Genomic DNA, 13,949 nt, shown 5'->3' with positions numbered 1-13,949 from the left:
ACCCAAAACTTACCACTAGAAATCAGCAGTACTAAACAAAAAACAGACTTCTTTGCACCTTTCTGAAGACTCCAGTTTCTATATACACTGAGTTTCTTCTTTTGCTACAACACTGCCATTCCATGCTCATGAACAATGTGTACATTACTTGAACGTTTGCCTACAGCAGCAGCAGAGAGTGCATCAGCCCTTTGTTTATAATCAAGTATCTTCCAAGATGTAGGTCAACAACATTCTGTGCAAGTTCCCTCTTCCCAAAGAGGCATTTCTGCACTCAGCAGTCGTGAGAGTTGGAAATCGACAGAAGCACGGGCCAGCTGGCATGAGCCAGCCCAGTTCTTGGGGCTGCAAGCACAGAACAAAGAACTTTCATTTGAAACTCTCAGCTGTACAATGATTCTTGGAGGTCCTTTCCAACCTTGACAAGCCTATGATTCCTCTTCAGGGCCTACCATGGCTACACTTGTTGACATTTAGAGAACAATGAAAAGTCCATCTGCTCCTACAAGCTTTGCTAAAAACAATAATGAAGCAGATCTACAGCTACATTTTAAAATGCAGAGCCAAGACAGTGGGTTGACCAGACAATGTAGATCACTTTGAAGAATGTGTGAGGAAGACAAAAAGAAAGACAGCAAACAAAAAAAAAAAAAAAGAAATATGCACAAAACAGAAAACTGAAACAATGAATCAAACAAAGATTAAAAAACCCTACAGATACATCCCCCAAATGCAAAATCAATTCAAGCCCAATTCAAACAAAATCTTTTTGGGAGTACAAAAAATAAAAAAGAACATTTAATTATACTAATGTTTAGCTGTCGGATAGTTTACTTGCAAATCCCAATTCAGTCCTCATCTCATTTTCAGAGCTTACTGAACACCAATCCACTTTTGCTGAACTCAGAGTTCTGCCTGTAAAGATCAGAATGGCAATTTTATTGTTCCTAAGCGATGGGCTGACTGATCAGATTAGACAGAAGCATAAGCTGCACTCTAAGTGATAAAGATTGAACAGGTGGCCTTGCCTCTGATCTACAGTCTCTTCAAACACTTACAAGTAGAATCTTTTTCATTTTGATCACCTTTAGAAAATATGCATTCAGATATTCAGTCGTCCTTAACCTGGCATAAAAATATTTTTCTGGTCTTCAATGCATTTCAAACAGCTTGCTCATAAACACATCAGCCTTTCCCAAATATACCAGTAAATCACATGCATGATATGATATTAACTAAGAAAAGAAAATACAGATAGACAATTTAGATGCTATCTACATTTATAGTCTGCAAAGTAATATGCACAGAAAATAATTTTAAGGAAAAATTCAAAGGCTTCACATTACAGAGACAGAGTCTAAAAATTATTTCACATATACTTAAAATTAAAGATTAGACTTCAAAAAGAATGCACTTGAGACTAAGGAGTGAAATAAACCTTACCTGGACAACTTATGCAGAGTGACAACTAAAGCAATGTATGGTTTGCTTAGCAGGTAAAAATCAGAGTAGTCAGCTACTTCCTCCAGATCAAAGTGTCTGGTACAGGAATAATTTTTTTTACTCTTCACAGAAATAAGCAAAGAGGAGAGGGAGAAACAAAGCCATATACAGAATTTTTAATGGTAAGACTTTTCACAGAAGGTAATGACTAACTCAGGTGTTTCAGCAGAGTTGGTTTTCTCATGATATTACATCATGTTTTATTTATATCATAAGTATTAACTTTGAAGCTACATCTTTGGCCTGAGGAGCTTATGACAGTTCTAAGATGACAATAAACAAAGTGCTGGGGAGCATGGGGAAGGAAAAGCAGGAAAAAAATATTAAAATAAAAGACAAAAGTTTACTACCTACACTCATACCCCTGTCATATTCTCATACAGGTGGAGATGGGTACACACTATGATAGAATCAAGCACAAACTAAGACAGAGGCACTGCTGCAGTTGGCAAATCAATACTACTGAGAGAGTGATTAGCAGCTCTAAGACTTTAGGATAATGACCTACTCAGAATGACACAAAAGGTCTCTGGACTCATCTCCAAATTAGTCCCAAGGGAAAAAATTTCCAACAAAATGAATACTAAGGATTACTGAACTTGAGAAACGAAGTTAATTAGGTATTTTGAATAAAATATATACACTCACATCTTAAGTCAGTCTACCTCTCTATCACTCCATTACAAAAAGTTTCACACACAGCATGGTACCAAATACTTAAAGGAACCCAGATACATCACTTTCTAAATTTTATGCAATATTAGAGGTTTTACTGTACATGAGAAATTTCCTAGTAAGCCTGCTAGTTACCCCAAAATTATACAAGACTATATTTCTTCATTTGCAATATACTGCTAGGGGATAAACTCTTCTTTTGTGCTTTAACCTATTAATGGTGATTTGCATAACTTCTTAAACAGCACTGCCAACAAATGCTGTATTTAATATAGTTTCCTGACTGACATTAGTACTTCACAGCTATGCAGCTTTCCAGATTAATATGTCACCTTAAATTTGTTTTAACAGTATTAAGCAAAGGATAATTAACAATTAGAAATGGAAGGAAAAAACAGCTCATTGAAAAAATACACAGCTTAAAGATAATAACCAAGAGGTTGGAGAATTGACTTGAGATGTGAAATACCTCTTCTCAAGGCCCCAGATGAGATTAGACCCAGTAATCAGAGAAGCCTGTTTGATCAAACTCTTCCATTATCAAGAGAGAATACAGCAGAAAAGATAGTGTCAGACTTTGAGATGTCTCACAAAAGGGAAATATTTTCTGTCTAGTCCTATTATCGATAACATTCCATGTGTTCAGCTCTGGTAGTGGAACTGGAAATGCCATAGCATGCTACAGACCTTTAACTTTTACCTTGACAATGTTTCTTTACTCACGCTTTTACAGGACCAGTTATGCTGAACAGAAAGGAAAAGGAAATTAAGTATCCTTCAAAGCTACAATATCCAAGAGGAAGCGTAACAAGAAACTTGGAGTATTTGAGAGCTAGTATGTTAAGATTACATTAAATCTAAAATGTCCTGCAAAGAGACAGTTATTTGCTAACCAACTGAACTATGCAGAGCTCCTACAGCAGCATACAGGCAAGAGCCAACAGTGAGACACTAAATTACCTAGACAACAAATCCTTTAGTCCATTTTTAAATTCAACAATGGAAGTGCACTATTCAGTTTGAATGCATATAATTTTCTGTGTATAGTAGAACAATCATAACCTGTTACTAAGGTTTTGTTGCTCTCAGCTTTCTGTGTTGAAGCTTCACTGCAAACAGGCTCAAGGGATAAGTCATCCACTTTTGTTAGGTGGACTTAAAGATGTAAACATACTTAAAGGGTGCACCGTCCCAACGTGCATTTGCCAGATGATTAAAGAAAAAAAAAATTCTTTACACAGAAAAATAATTATTCCAGCAGTGGCCAACTCTACCAAATCTGCTGAGGAAACTACTAAAGGAACTAAAATAAAGAAACAGATGGTACTTGCTCCTCACTCTTTATTTCCATTCAGATTCTATTCACAAAATATTTTATGCTAATCAATCATAAGCTCTGAATCAGCAGGTTTTCACATTTTAGAATCCATTTTGAAAGTTTTGTTTCTTTATGCATCAAAGTCACTGTGACATTAACCTTATCTTTTCAATAGTCTCCATTTGTATCTTGTTGCTATAATAAACACATTAATCAAAACCATTTTTGAAAAATAAGGCAGCGTTTCTCCCCTGACACTGGAGCAGATATGTTTCACTAGGGAAAAGTAGAAATTAACACAGAACCACAAAAAATAATAATAAAGAAACAACAAAACCAAACATTCCCCCCCCCCCCCCCCAAAAAAAAAAACCAGCAAAAAAAAACCCACAAGGAAGAATAGGAAGGAAATTAACAAAGATTTAAAACTATTCAAGAGAAGAGAGAGAGCACAAAAAAAGGGCACAGCTCATGTAGTTACTTTTGCTAGACTTGTTCAGATCTGGTTTGATTTATAATTAAACTTTATTGTTCACTAGTTCAAATGACACTTCTTGAAAGTGTTTTACATGGAAATATTAGCATAACAAAAAATTCTCTAGCCACCACAAATATTTAGTATTCTGCTGTATTTTCCTTAAAATAAAAAAAAAGCACCTAAAGCTGCTTGATTTCACCAGCAGTAGTCAGGCAACAGAACATGAAAGCAAGAATTCCAACAGCCATCTCTGAGTGGGCAGCAAGGACAATCTATAAAAGGCTTAAAGCAAATCAAGGAAAAGCAGGGAAAGCAGAGGGAGGGAGCAGGACTCTCTTGATCCCATGTACAAGGGTCATTCAACTACTGCAGAAGAATTTACAGATGTCACACAGTAAACCTGAAAATGTGAAGCCCTGAGTTCAGTAATAAAGTAATGTCTAGCCCAACAGATCACAAGTAGTAAAGGAAACACCATTAAATGGAAATTAGTGACTAACTCAATGGTTTTTCAAAGCAAAGTAAACTCCCAAGTCTTCTACAAACTTTGGGAAGAGACAAGTTAAAAAAATAATGCATCCAAAAGCATCAGCATACTGCTGAGGTACACCACCCATTGCTTTTTATTCTTCCTAAATTCAAGATACCCATCTTTTGGCAAGGAATATATGGCATTAAGGGAAAGGTCCAAGTAGGATTTCTTTTCCCTCCATCCAAGAATGAGTTTGTGTTTACAACACAAGTGATGAAAAGGGAAGTTTATTTCCTAGAAAGCAAGATCACAGATTTGAGCCTGCCCCAAGCAATATCAGTAACGGATGATCGAGTCACATATTATGAAACCAGAATTAATTCAGCAGCAGATGGTGCCGTGTCTTCTCTTCAGCTGAAATGCAAAACATACCAATGGGGTACAGTTTCAGAGAAGGACAAGGGGATGTTTGTTTAAGTCAGAGAGCAAAGAAAAACATCAAAACTAACAAAAAGGCAACAGGAGCTTTCGAAAACAAGATTTCTTTTGTAGCTTTCCATTAACAGACTCTATGCAGAAGAGTTATTTCCCAACACATTGCTATTTGATGCTGTTGATAATTTCTCTTTTATTTTAAGTACACATTGTTGTGTACTTACAGGCTGCTGAACTTCATTAACACAGTTGCGTATTTTCCCAAAAAAACTTTTACAGCTGATTACGGATGGGTTATAATTATTGTCTATTACAATAAAAAGTTTGGTTAGTTTTAAGGAACCAATAGATAGTACTGTAGTCTATTGCTGTTGCTTCTCTATTTGCAGAATGATTTATGAGAATGCTTAGCCTGTATGAGAAGCATTAAATTGGTATCTCCAGAGCTTATAATATATACCACAGCATATATGTCCATTCATCTGGCATCTGAGGATCTGTTCATGGTGGGAAGCTTTAACACACCTGCACAACAGCAGCCCAAGGAAGAAAATCAATCTCAGCTGCCATTAAAGTGCTTCAAAACACACTTGTCTAAAAATGACAGGCTCCTTTCACTCAGTTCCTTCTTTCCTAGTGCATCTAACAGTAGCTGGATCTAGCACAGAGGAAAACACTTACTTACACTCACTATCAAAGCTTAAAAGAAAATGCTTAAAAAGAAGAATGCAAAAATGTGAAAAGGTAGAGGGCAGCATGACAATAAACGGCAGATTCCATATGGGGAGAAAAAAAACCAAAACCCCACACATAAACTAGTGAAGTAGATAAAAAAACCCTACATAAGGCAACCAAATGATGATACAGTTCAAGAACTGGGGGTATGAAAAGAATTCCGTACCAAAGCTTCACAAAGGGAAACTAAAATATCCCACTTGCCTAATAAAAAGTCAACACTGTATCCTAACACCATGCCACACTAAGTTTTAGTTGTAAAAACCCCTAATCTCCAGTAAATTGAATTATTAACCAATGTGTTTTTCCAGCATACTTCATCTCCCTTTTGGAAAACCAGAAACAGAAGCCGTGTGGTTTTAATTCATCAGCTGTACTTATTACTGCTACTGTTACTAAAAAAACGTTCACGAGTAGATCCATGATATTTTGCACACGGATTCCATACTTGGCAAACATCAACACTCCACTTTTGTGAAGCAGTGTCACAACATATTGCAGACACCTAGGGTAAGTATGAAAAGGAAATTTTTTAGAACTCTCAAGGCAGAACTGGGTGCCCAGATCCCAGAGCCTCTCTACACAGGTGAGGAGGAAAGTAGCAACACTCCTGTTCTTTACTTAGGAATGAAACAAAGCATATGTCAATCACAGCAGATGAAGCACTTTCGCCGAATCAGGGAAGAAGGTAGATAGACACAGACATAGCCAGAATGATGAAAAGTGGAAACTTTTGCTACTCCGTTCTTTACAGATATTAAACAGGCCTGATTATAAAACACCATCCCCTGAAGCTTCTTTGTGTTCTGCCCACTAACAGTTTCAACTGGGCTCCATCTTTTATGAGAATATGCTCAATGCCAAAACTCTTCAGGTTCTCCAACTGGTACTTCATGTTCTTTTATTCTCCACTCCACCTGAGGTGTCAGCCAAGCATGTCAGAGTGACCATCTTCTCTTGACTACTGGTCAGCTTGTACAGCAGTTCATCTTCTCACATTGTACTTACTTCTTCTTTTGTTTAGGATCTTCTTCTGTAAAGGATCTCTAAAAAATCAACACTGAAGTTTATCATCTATACATCCAGGGCCACCACTGAGTCCGAGAGGATCAAGGATCTTTCACCTTTGAAGGGCTGGACGACAGACAATTCCTTCAATGTTCTACATTGTTGTTTGGATCCTGTTATGGAGAAGACATAACAGACACCTTTCCATGCTTTATCAGGTACAGTCCTCCATATAAGACTGCTGGTTACACCTATCCAAACATCACTGTTCTCCAGAAGTTCCTTTGTTTAACATGTATCAAAAAATGCAAATGACTGAAACTTTGTCTTCTTAGATCACCACTGCTAGAACATCCTAATGGCTTGGCCCCTAGCCACATGGAGCAAGGACAGGCACTGACTGTTGGAGCCATTTGAATTCCTGCAACCAGCTCAGGTCTGACTGGTAAAAAGGTAAAAGTAAACTGTACGCTTCTGAGTGCAGTGACCCCATGCAGCCCCTTCCATGGGTCATACAACTGCTCTAAAGTGCTGTAACAGACCTAGACCATTGGCTGTTGAGGATCTAAATCTTAGGCGAGAACCTCATCTACTCAACATGCCAGAAGCCTACACACTGTATTTTGCTGGTGGACAACACTAAAGTGGCAAGAGACAAGAATTAGAAACTACAATCTACATCCTTTTCTGAACTTGAAACAGTTCCCCAAGATGTTGATAACATTTCATAGCCTTCTTGTCAAATGTTAGTTTTCATATGCTGAAAAGACATTTTAAAAAGCAAGATGGAAATTTTAGACTCAAAAAAAGATAGTTTTTCACATTTAAAAGAATGTTCTCTGATCAGATAACTGTTTTCTATCATGAGGGCTCTCTGACTTTATCTGAAAACAGACACTATACACAGTCACACAGAGAGCAAAGCTTTTTGCCAAAATTACACACCATCATCCACAAAATCTACAAGTCTTTCAGTGATAGGTGACTAGAGAAAAATGTTTTCTTAATTAGGGAATTTAACACTAGTTACTGGATTATCTGCCAAACTATTTTCAGCTTTCATGCTTCACTAAACCGGAGCTCATCAGTCACAAACCCATTATTACACTGAAGAAAATGGGGAGAAATTAGCATACAAGATGATAGCTTAAAGCTGGTGCTAATTGGAAAGAACTAAGTACTTTTCATTCCTGTTGGATACAATTAGGTGAGACAACCAGGTTCTGGAAAAACAATTTGCTAAACAATTTCAGTGTTGTCTATTCTGTAACCTATATTTAATGTCTAAACATATTCATGCCTTTGCAGTATATCTTGCAACCACAGGGGTTGCCAACTAAAAAAGCTGGTCCAGCTGTAAAGTAAGCCTTGTTCAGAAACATACATACAAAACACAACAACTAATTCATCACAACTGTGGAGATCATCAGTGAACTAAGCTTAAGTTGCCAAAAAGAGCTGGAGAGCAAAACCAACAAGGAAACAGAATGTAATACTCATAATGCACGGTACAGCATGGCACCAATAGACACAGAGATGCAAAATCAGTTGAATTATAGGACTGCACAAAATACACAATCAGAAATAAAAGAAAAACATCTACAAAGAGCTACTGGTGCAAAAACAATTATTGTGCATGCTTTTGTTCATGAATGCTAAAGAGAAAGGGGGAATCTTGTACATGAATAGTTAATTTGTCAAAAGGAAGAAAGCAGACAGGAGGAAAAAGGCAATGCTTCATTATTACTGAACTCAGGCACAAAATGTTAGTTAGACAACTATACTGTAGAAATATACCTTATAACATTAGGGATTTTTTGTCAAGAACTACAGCTGGGTGACTTTAATTTACTTTACTACAAATTATTTATCATGTATTACTCCTAATCTATTCATCACACACCTACAATTATAAATGCATTTCTACCGATAGGTTTTTTATTTAATTCCAAGATGCAACAAATCTCTGTATTTGCAAATGAACTTCTACATCACTATTTATTTTGGCTCAGAACATATTTAATATTTTCTTCAAATGAAATAAGAGCAGTCTATAAACCTGTAACACACCCTATTTTTAGGATTACACCTACCTCATATTTTCCTTTTTAAAAATACAGCCTAATTATGCTTTAGAATGGTACCTCCCTAAACATGATGTGAAAAATGCTTCAACAGATAGCACTCACAAAAACATCCCCCAACAGAAAATGCTGCTGCAATCAGACTTTAATGAACAACTGCAGCATACACCCCATGTTACCATGCAGGGGTGGTGCCTCTCTGTTTACTGAAAATGTTATTGCACCGTCCCCCCTACACCATGTACCAACACTAGCATGCAGTGACATCGCTAATTTTTACATCCTTTAGAGAAAACAAAACAAACCTAGGAAATCACCCTCTTCATCTTCCCAAACAACCCTTGAATTCTCTAATGCAAGACTGTCCAAGGACCCACTGAGACAAACAGACCTTCCCCTAAGGTCTGATTTCTTGTGTTGTAATACTCCAAGTGTGCCAGCATAAAGAAACCTCTTTAAAGTAAAGAAAAAAATCAACAGACAGTATCACAATTAAACCCCAAATATTGATGTACATACACATAAACAGACATAGATATGTACACATATACATGTATTTCTCCTCATGCTTCAATCGTGTAAAGACATCTTGAAAACTGAGGCATCCACGGGCTAAATTGGAAGCCCTTCAAACAATAAAATAGTATTTTCACACAGAAAATCCAGAAGAGCCAAGAGCTCACTGATGAACAGCAGATTTTTATCTCCGATTAAAGAGTAATTTGAATTAACTGATGTTTTAAAATTATTTAAGCTCCCCTCCCATCATGATTTCTACATACACCTAAATTCCCATGTACTGTGAGCAGCCTTATGGGAGTCCATCCCTCTGGTATGTGAGGTTAGACACAGCCTCCGCGGGATAAAAGCCTTTATCCTTCTAAAAATATCCGTGTGCCAGGATCCACTCTCGTAAAGCTCCCTGATGCAAACGGCATCGCCACAGTCCAGGGGCTGCTCTGCTTCCATGAGTAAGCACTAGCAGCATCGGGCTATAATTAGTCGGAGTATTTTTAGGGTCACTGCTCAAAATTAGACAGAAATGACTGAGAAGAACCTCAGAACGGTGGGGGATTTCCCCTCTCCTTTGGCTATTTCCTACTGCTGTGAGGAAAAAGAGGCTCGGCAGGCGCCGGGGAGAGGCGACCCCTCAGCGCAGGGGAGAAGTGCCTGGCTGCTGCGGCGGGCGGGTGGGCGCTGGGAGCGCGCCGCGGCCCCGCCGCCCGCACTCGGCCCGCAGGAGCCGCGCTTACCTGACCGCCACCCGCACCGAGCTCTCGTCCGGGCCGGCCGACATGGTGCCGCGAGCCAGGGGCGGCCGCAGCCTCGCCGGGAGCTCCGCCGGGCCGCGGAGGAGGTGGGGGCACTGCTGCGGCTCCCCCCTCACCTCCTCCTCCTGCCCCGCCACCTCCTCTCTCCAGCCATTTTAGGTGACTGAATGAATAGGTAGGAGCCGCGGCAGTGTAGGGCGGTTCGCTCCGCTCCTCCTCCTTCTTCTTCTCCTCCGCCTCCTCCCACCCGCCCCGCTCCGGCCCGGCCCGGCCCGGCCCTTCCAGCGCCTGGGCGTGGAGCGCTGTCAGTCAGCCACCGGCGGGCCGAGCCCCGGCCCCGGTCAGCGACCCCCGCCCCGCCGGGGCCGGCGCGTCCGCCCGCTGCAGCCGCACTGCGTCAGCGGCCCCGCCCCGGGCAGCACGGGGGGACGGCGGGTGTGCGGGCACTGCTCTCGGCACACACAGGGACACTGGCTCCGGTGCACATACCCCTTCACACACACACACACACACACACACCGCCTCCTGTGCACATACCCCCTTCAACACACACACACACACACACACCGCCTCCTTGTGCATGTACCCCTTCACACACACACACACACACACACACACCCTCCTATGCACGTACCCCTTCCTCTGCATTCCCCCTTCACACCCACACACCCTGATGCGCCGTCCCTCCTCGCACACCCGTTCGTTATGTGGACACACGCTCCTCGTGTTTGCCTTTCCACACGCACACACTCGGTGCTCGCCCCCGCGCACACATCTCTCCTCACACCTCTCCCTCACACCTCCCGCGAAGGCTCAGTACACACGCCCTGCCCTCGCACTGTGCGCTGGCACTGCGGCCGCACACGGCGCCGTTGAGGTGCCCGGCCCACCCGGGCCTTTCCCCCGGCCCACCCGGGCCTTTCCCGCGGCCCACACGGGCCTTTCCCCCGGCCCACACGTGCCTTTCCCCCGGCCCACACGAGCCTTTCCCCCGGCCCACACGTGCCTTTCCCCCGGCCCACACGTGCCTTTCCCGCGGCCCACACGTGCCTTTCCCCCGGCCCACACGTGCCTTTCCCCCGGCCCACACGTGCCTTTCCCCCGGCCCACACGTGCCTTTCCCGCGGCCCACACGGGCACACACAGGGCTCCACACGCACGGCTTGTCCCCACACACAGCTCCACTCACGCTATCAACACGCACGGCGCTTGCACACGCAACCCACAAGGGCTCTGCACGCAGCTTCCAAGGCCTCCTTCCTAGGAAAGGGGCTCATCCCGCTGTCTGGGCTGGCTTGTTTGCCTTTGCACATATTTCCCTTTCCCAGACGGGAGTGAGATGTCCTCGTTCCTCTTCTGTCCCTGGGTGATCCTCGCGACCCTCGTGCCCACAGGAGCACACAGTTTCTCCCACCTTTCTGGCGATACTGGCAGGTTTGCTTGGCGAAGCTCCTCCAGCCAGGCATCTCTGTTCTCACTTCGCTAATGAAATGCCTGGCTTTGAGCTGGAAACTGAGTGGGTGGATGACACTAATTTTTGATGCAAATAGTAATCTCTGCCAGGAAAGAAGCCTGATTATTTTGCCCAAAACAATTCACATTCCTAAGGAAGATTTTCCATCAGAATAGGCCCGGCTTTGAATTTGTAATGATACGCTAAAAACCTTGCAGTTCTGGTTGTTTTGCTTCTGATAGTGAAGGTTGATCACTCCCAGGCCCCAGCCCCTGTCAAAGATGGGCAGGTGAGGTGTCCCAGCCGGATGGGGCCTCTAGCCATAGCCCTGAATCTTTCAAAAGTCTCTCTTTCTCAGCAGGAATCCACTGTGCTATTGTTGCTCTGCATGTTTCTCATAGTTACTTTCTTTTCTGTACCTAGAAATTAGATTGTTTCTAGAAAATGGCCCACCTGAAAGTTGCTATACAAAATGATGGTCTCTTTCCTTCTGAATTACACAGCACCAGCATTCAAATCCCCAACAGCATTTGGAAATATGGGGAACTTTAGCTACATAGCATATTGCTGAGGTACACTGAGATAATATTTATCCAAAAGGGAGAAAAATGGAGACACAGATAGTTCAGTATGAAATCATTTAGGGAATCTGGTACAGGCAGAACAAAGATTACATTTCCCTCATTATGGGCTTCTCAGCTCATTATTCTGTATTTGATGCCATAGGCCAGCTGCCTTGTTTTTCCTTTTGCCATGATATTTTGTGGGGTGGGCAAGATAGCAGATAAAGCTCCTACAGGTGAATTATGTTGGCATTCATACCAAACAGCCTCAAAATGAAAGTGAGAGGAGTTTCGTAGTTCAGGGCATTTCCATCTAGAGGGGACTGAACACTCAAGACTTTGTCATGCATCTGTGGGTATTACACTGAGCTCGGTAAAAATACCTGCAGCCCACCCACAGTGAGTGGAGTCCTATGGCATAATTAGGTTCTGAAAATTTATGTGCACCAGATTTACAAATCCAAATCTTATCCAAAAGTATCCAATGCATTTTGTTTCATCTGGAACAGTTACAAGGTTAATGTAATAAGAATACTCAAGCCAAATTTACACCTTGGCAGTATCTTCCTGCATTTGCTCCACACAGCATCTTTTGCTGGATGGGCCACAGTCCAGCAAAGCTCATCCACATCACATTGCCCATGCCCATAAAATCCTGCTAAGTCAGTGTCTCTGGTTTGCCACGTGAGCTGTGCTGAAAACCCAGCAGGGAGTAGCAGCTGCAGGATGCTCAGACTCAGAATCATACTCTAGACCTTTCCAGGGCCATTTCTTTTCTGGCTGCTGTGTGGCTATTAGACATTTACTTCAGCTTGTGTTCATCCAACCCTCTCTCTATTCCATACTGAAAAAGAATAGCAGATCAAAAGGTCTGGCAGAAGCTCTCCTGTGCTTAATGTCATGTATAGAAATGGGTTGGTATCCTCAGATTTCAGACCTTAATGACAGAGATTTTTTTTTTTTATCCACATTGGTATTAAACAATTTTTGTGCTATAGTAAAACTATTATATTCTAAATTATAATTATTTCAGTCCTACAGTTTTACCCACATATTTTCTTTCTTGGATATTTCACTCCAATTCCAGACTCGTCTGAAATTGACACAGCAAGTGACATTTAGCTTCTTACCATGTTTCATGCAAATTGCCCGGTTTGTGTCCATTGAGATGTAAAGCAGGAAAAATACATAGGTCCTGTTTCTATGCAGGATATTTCTGTGTTGCCATTTCCAGAAAACATTCAACCCTTCTTTCAAAACGAGCTTTTATTTTGGCTTTTTCCAACTTGTCCAATGTAAACAAGCAGAGTGCTATACTGTTAACTTGGCTGCACCAGGAAACTTAAATCAAATCTGCTTTTCATTTCTTATAATGTGAATGACCTGTGCCCTCCACCATCCTATTCATTTCCTTGAAGGTTTAACTTGAATAATTAAGGTCACAATATCTCCCTTTTTTTAATTGTCTAAGTACGTGGCTAAATTACCATTTTCTTGTTTATATAAAGCTGTATTAGCTACATTGTAAAGTTTACACATTTGTCCAATCTCACAGCTAATGAATGAGGTCCTTTCCTAAAGGTCTCCTGTCCTCATGGCTACACCACCACAGGTACCAACCACCTCTGGTCACTCCCTGGTCAGCTGGGAGAGAAGGGGAACAATCCGCAAGGCTGGGGGCAGGGAGGGAGTTTACAGCTCTGGTCCCTGCTCGGAGCTTACAGGGCTGCCGGGAACACCCCTCATCCCTCCCTGGCAGCCGTCCCGGGTGACGGCTGTCACACTTTCACTGCCTCCATTCTTCTGCCATATGACTCAGCACCATGAGCTTCATTCACTGGGAAACCAAACAAAATCTTGTGTTTGGAAGGGTAAGTGCTCTGCCCGACACACACAGCACACCCCGCACAGATGGTCAAGCTGCCCACAGAGCTCCTGTAAGCCTCAGAAGCTG

The 13,949-nt window shown here is 41.9% G+C and overlaps 1 protein-coding gene across 12 annotated transcripts in view; it reads right to left on the bottom strand.

Moving 5' to 3' along the window:
• KIF21A (kinesin family member 21A) overlaps positions 1 to 10,222 on the bottom strand; it is an 86,865-nt gene extending 76,643 nt beyond the window's left edge. For all 12 annotated transcript variants that reach the window (XM_086886836.1, XM_086886825.1, XM_086886829.1 and 9 more), the window contains exon 1: positions 9,962 to 10,222. In XM_086886836.1, the coding sequence (XP_086742962.1) occupies positions 9,962 to 10,005 (44 nt within the window). In that variant the 5' untranslated portion in view covers positions 10,006 to 10,222. The remainder of the gene's footprint in view (positions 1 to 9,961) is intronic.
• Positions 10,223 to 13,949: the final 3,727 nt, after the last annotated feature.

The sequence above is a fragment of the Cyanistes caeruleus genome, chromosome 4 (assembly GCF_971803275.1).
Source record: "Cyanistes caeruleus chromosome 4, bCyaCae1.hap1.1, whole genome shotgun sequence".
In the NCBI taxonomy this organism is placed as follows: domain Eukaryota; kingdom Metazoa; phylum Chordata; class Aves; order Passeriformes; family Paridae; genus Cyanistes; species Cyanistes caeruleus.
This window is presented reverse-complemented; position numbering and strand designations above follow the sequence as displayed.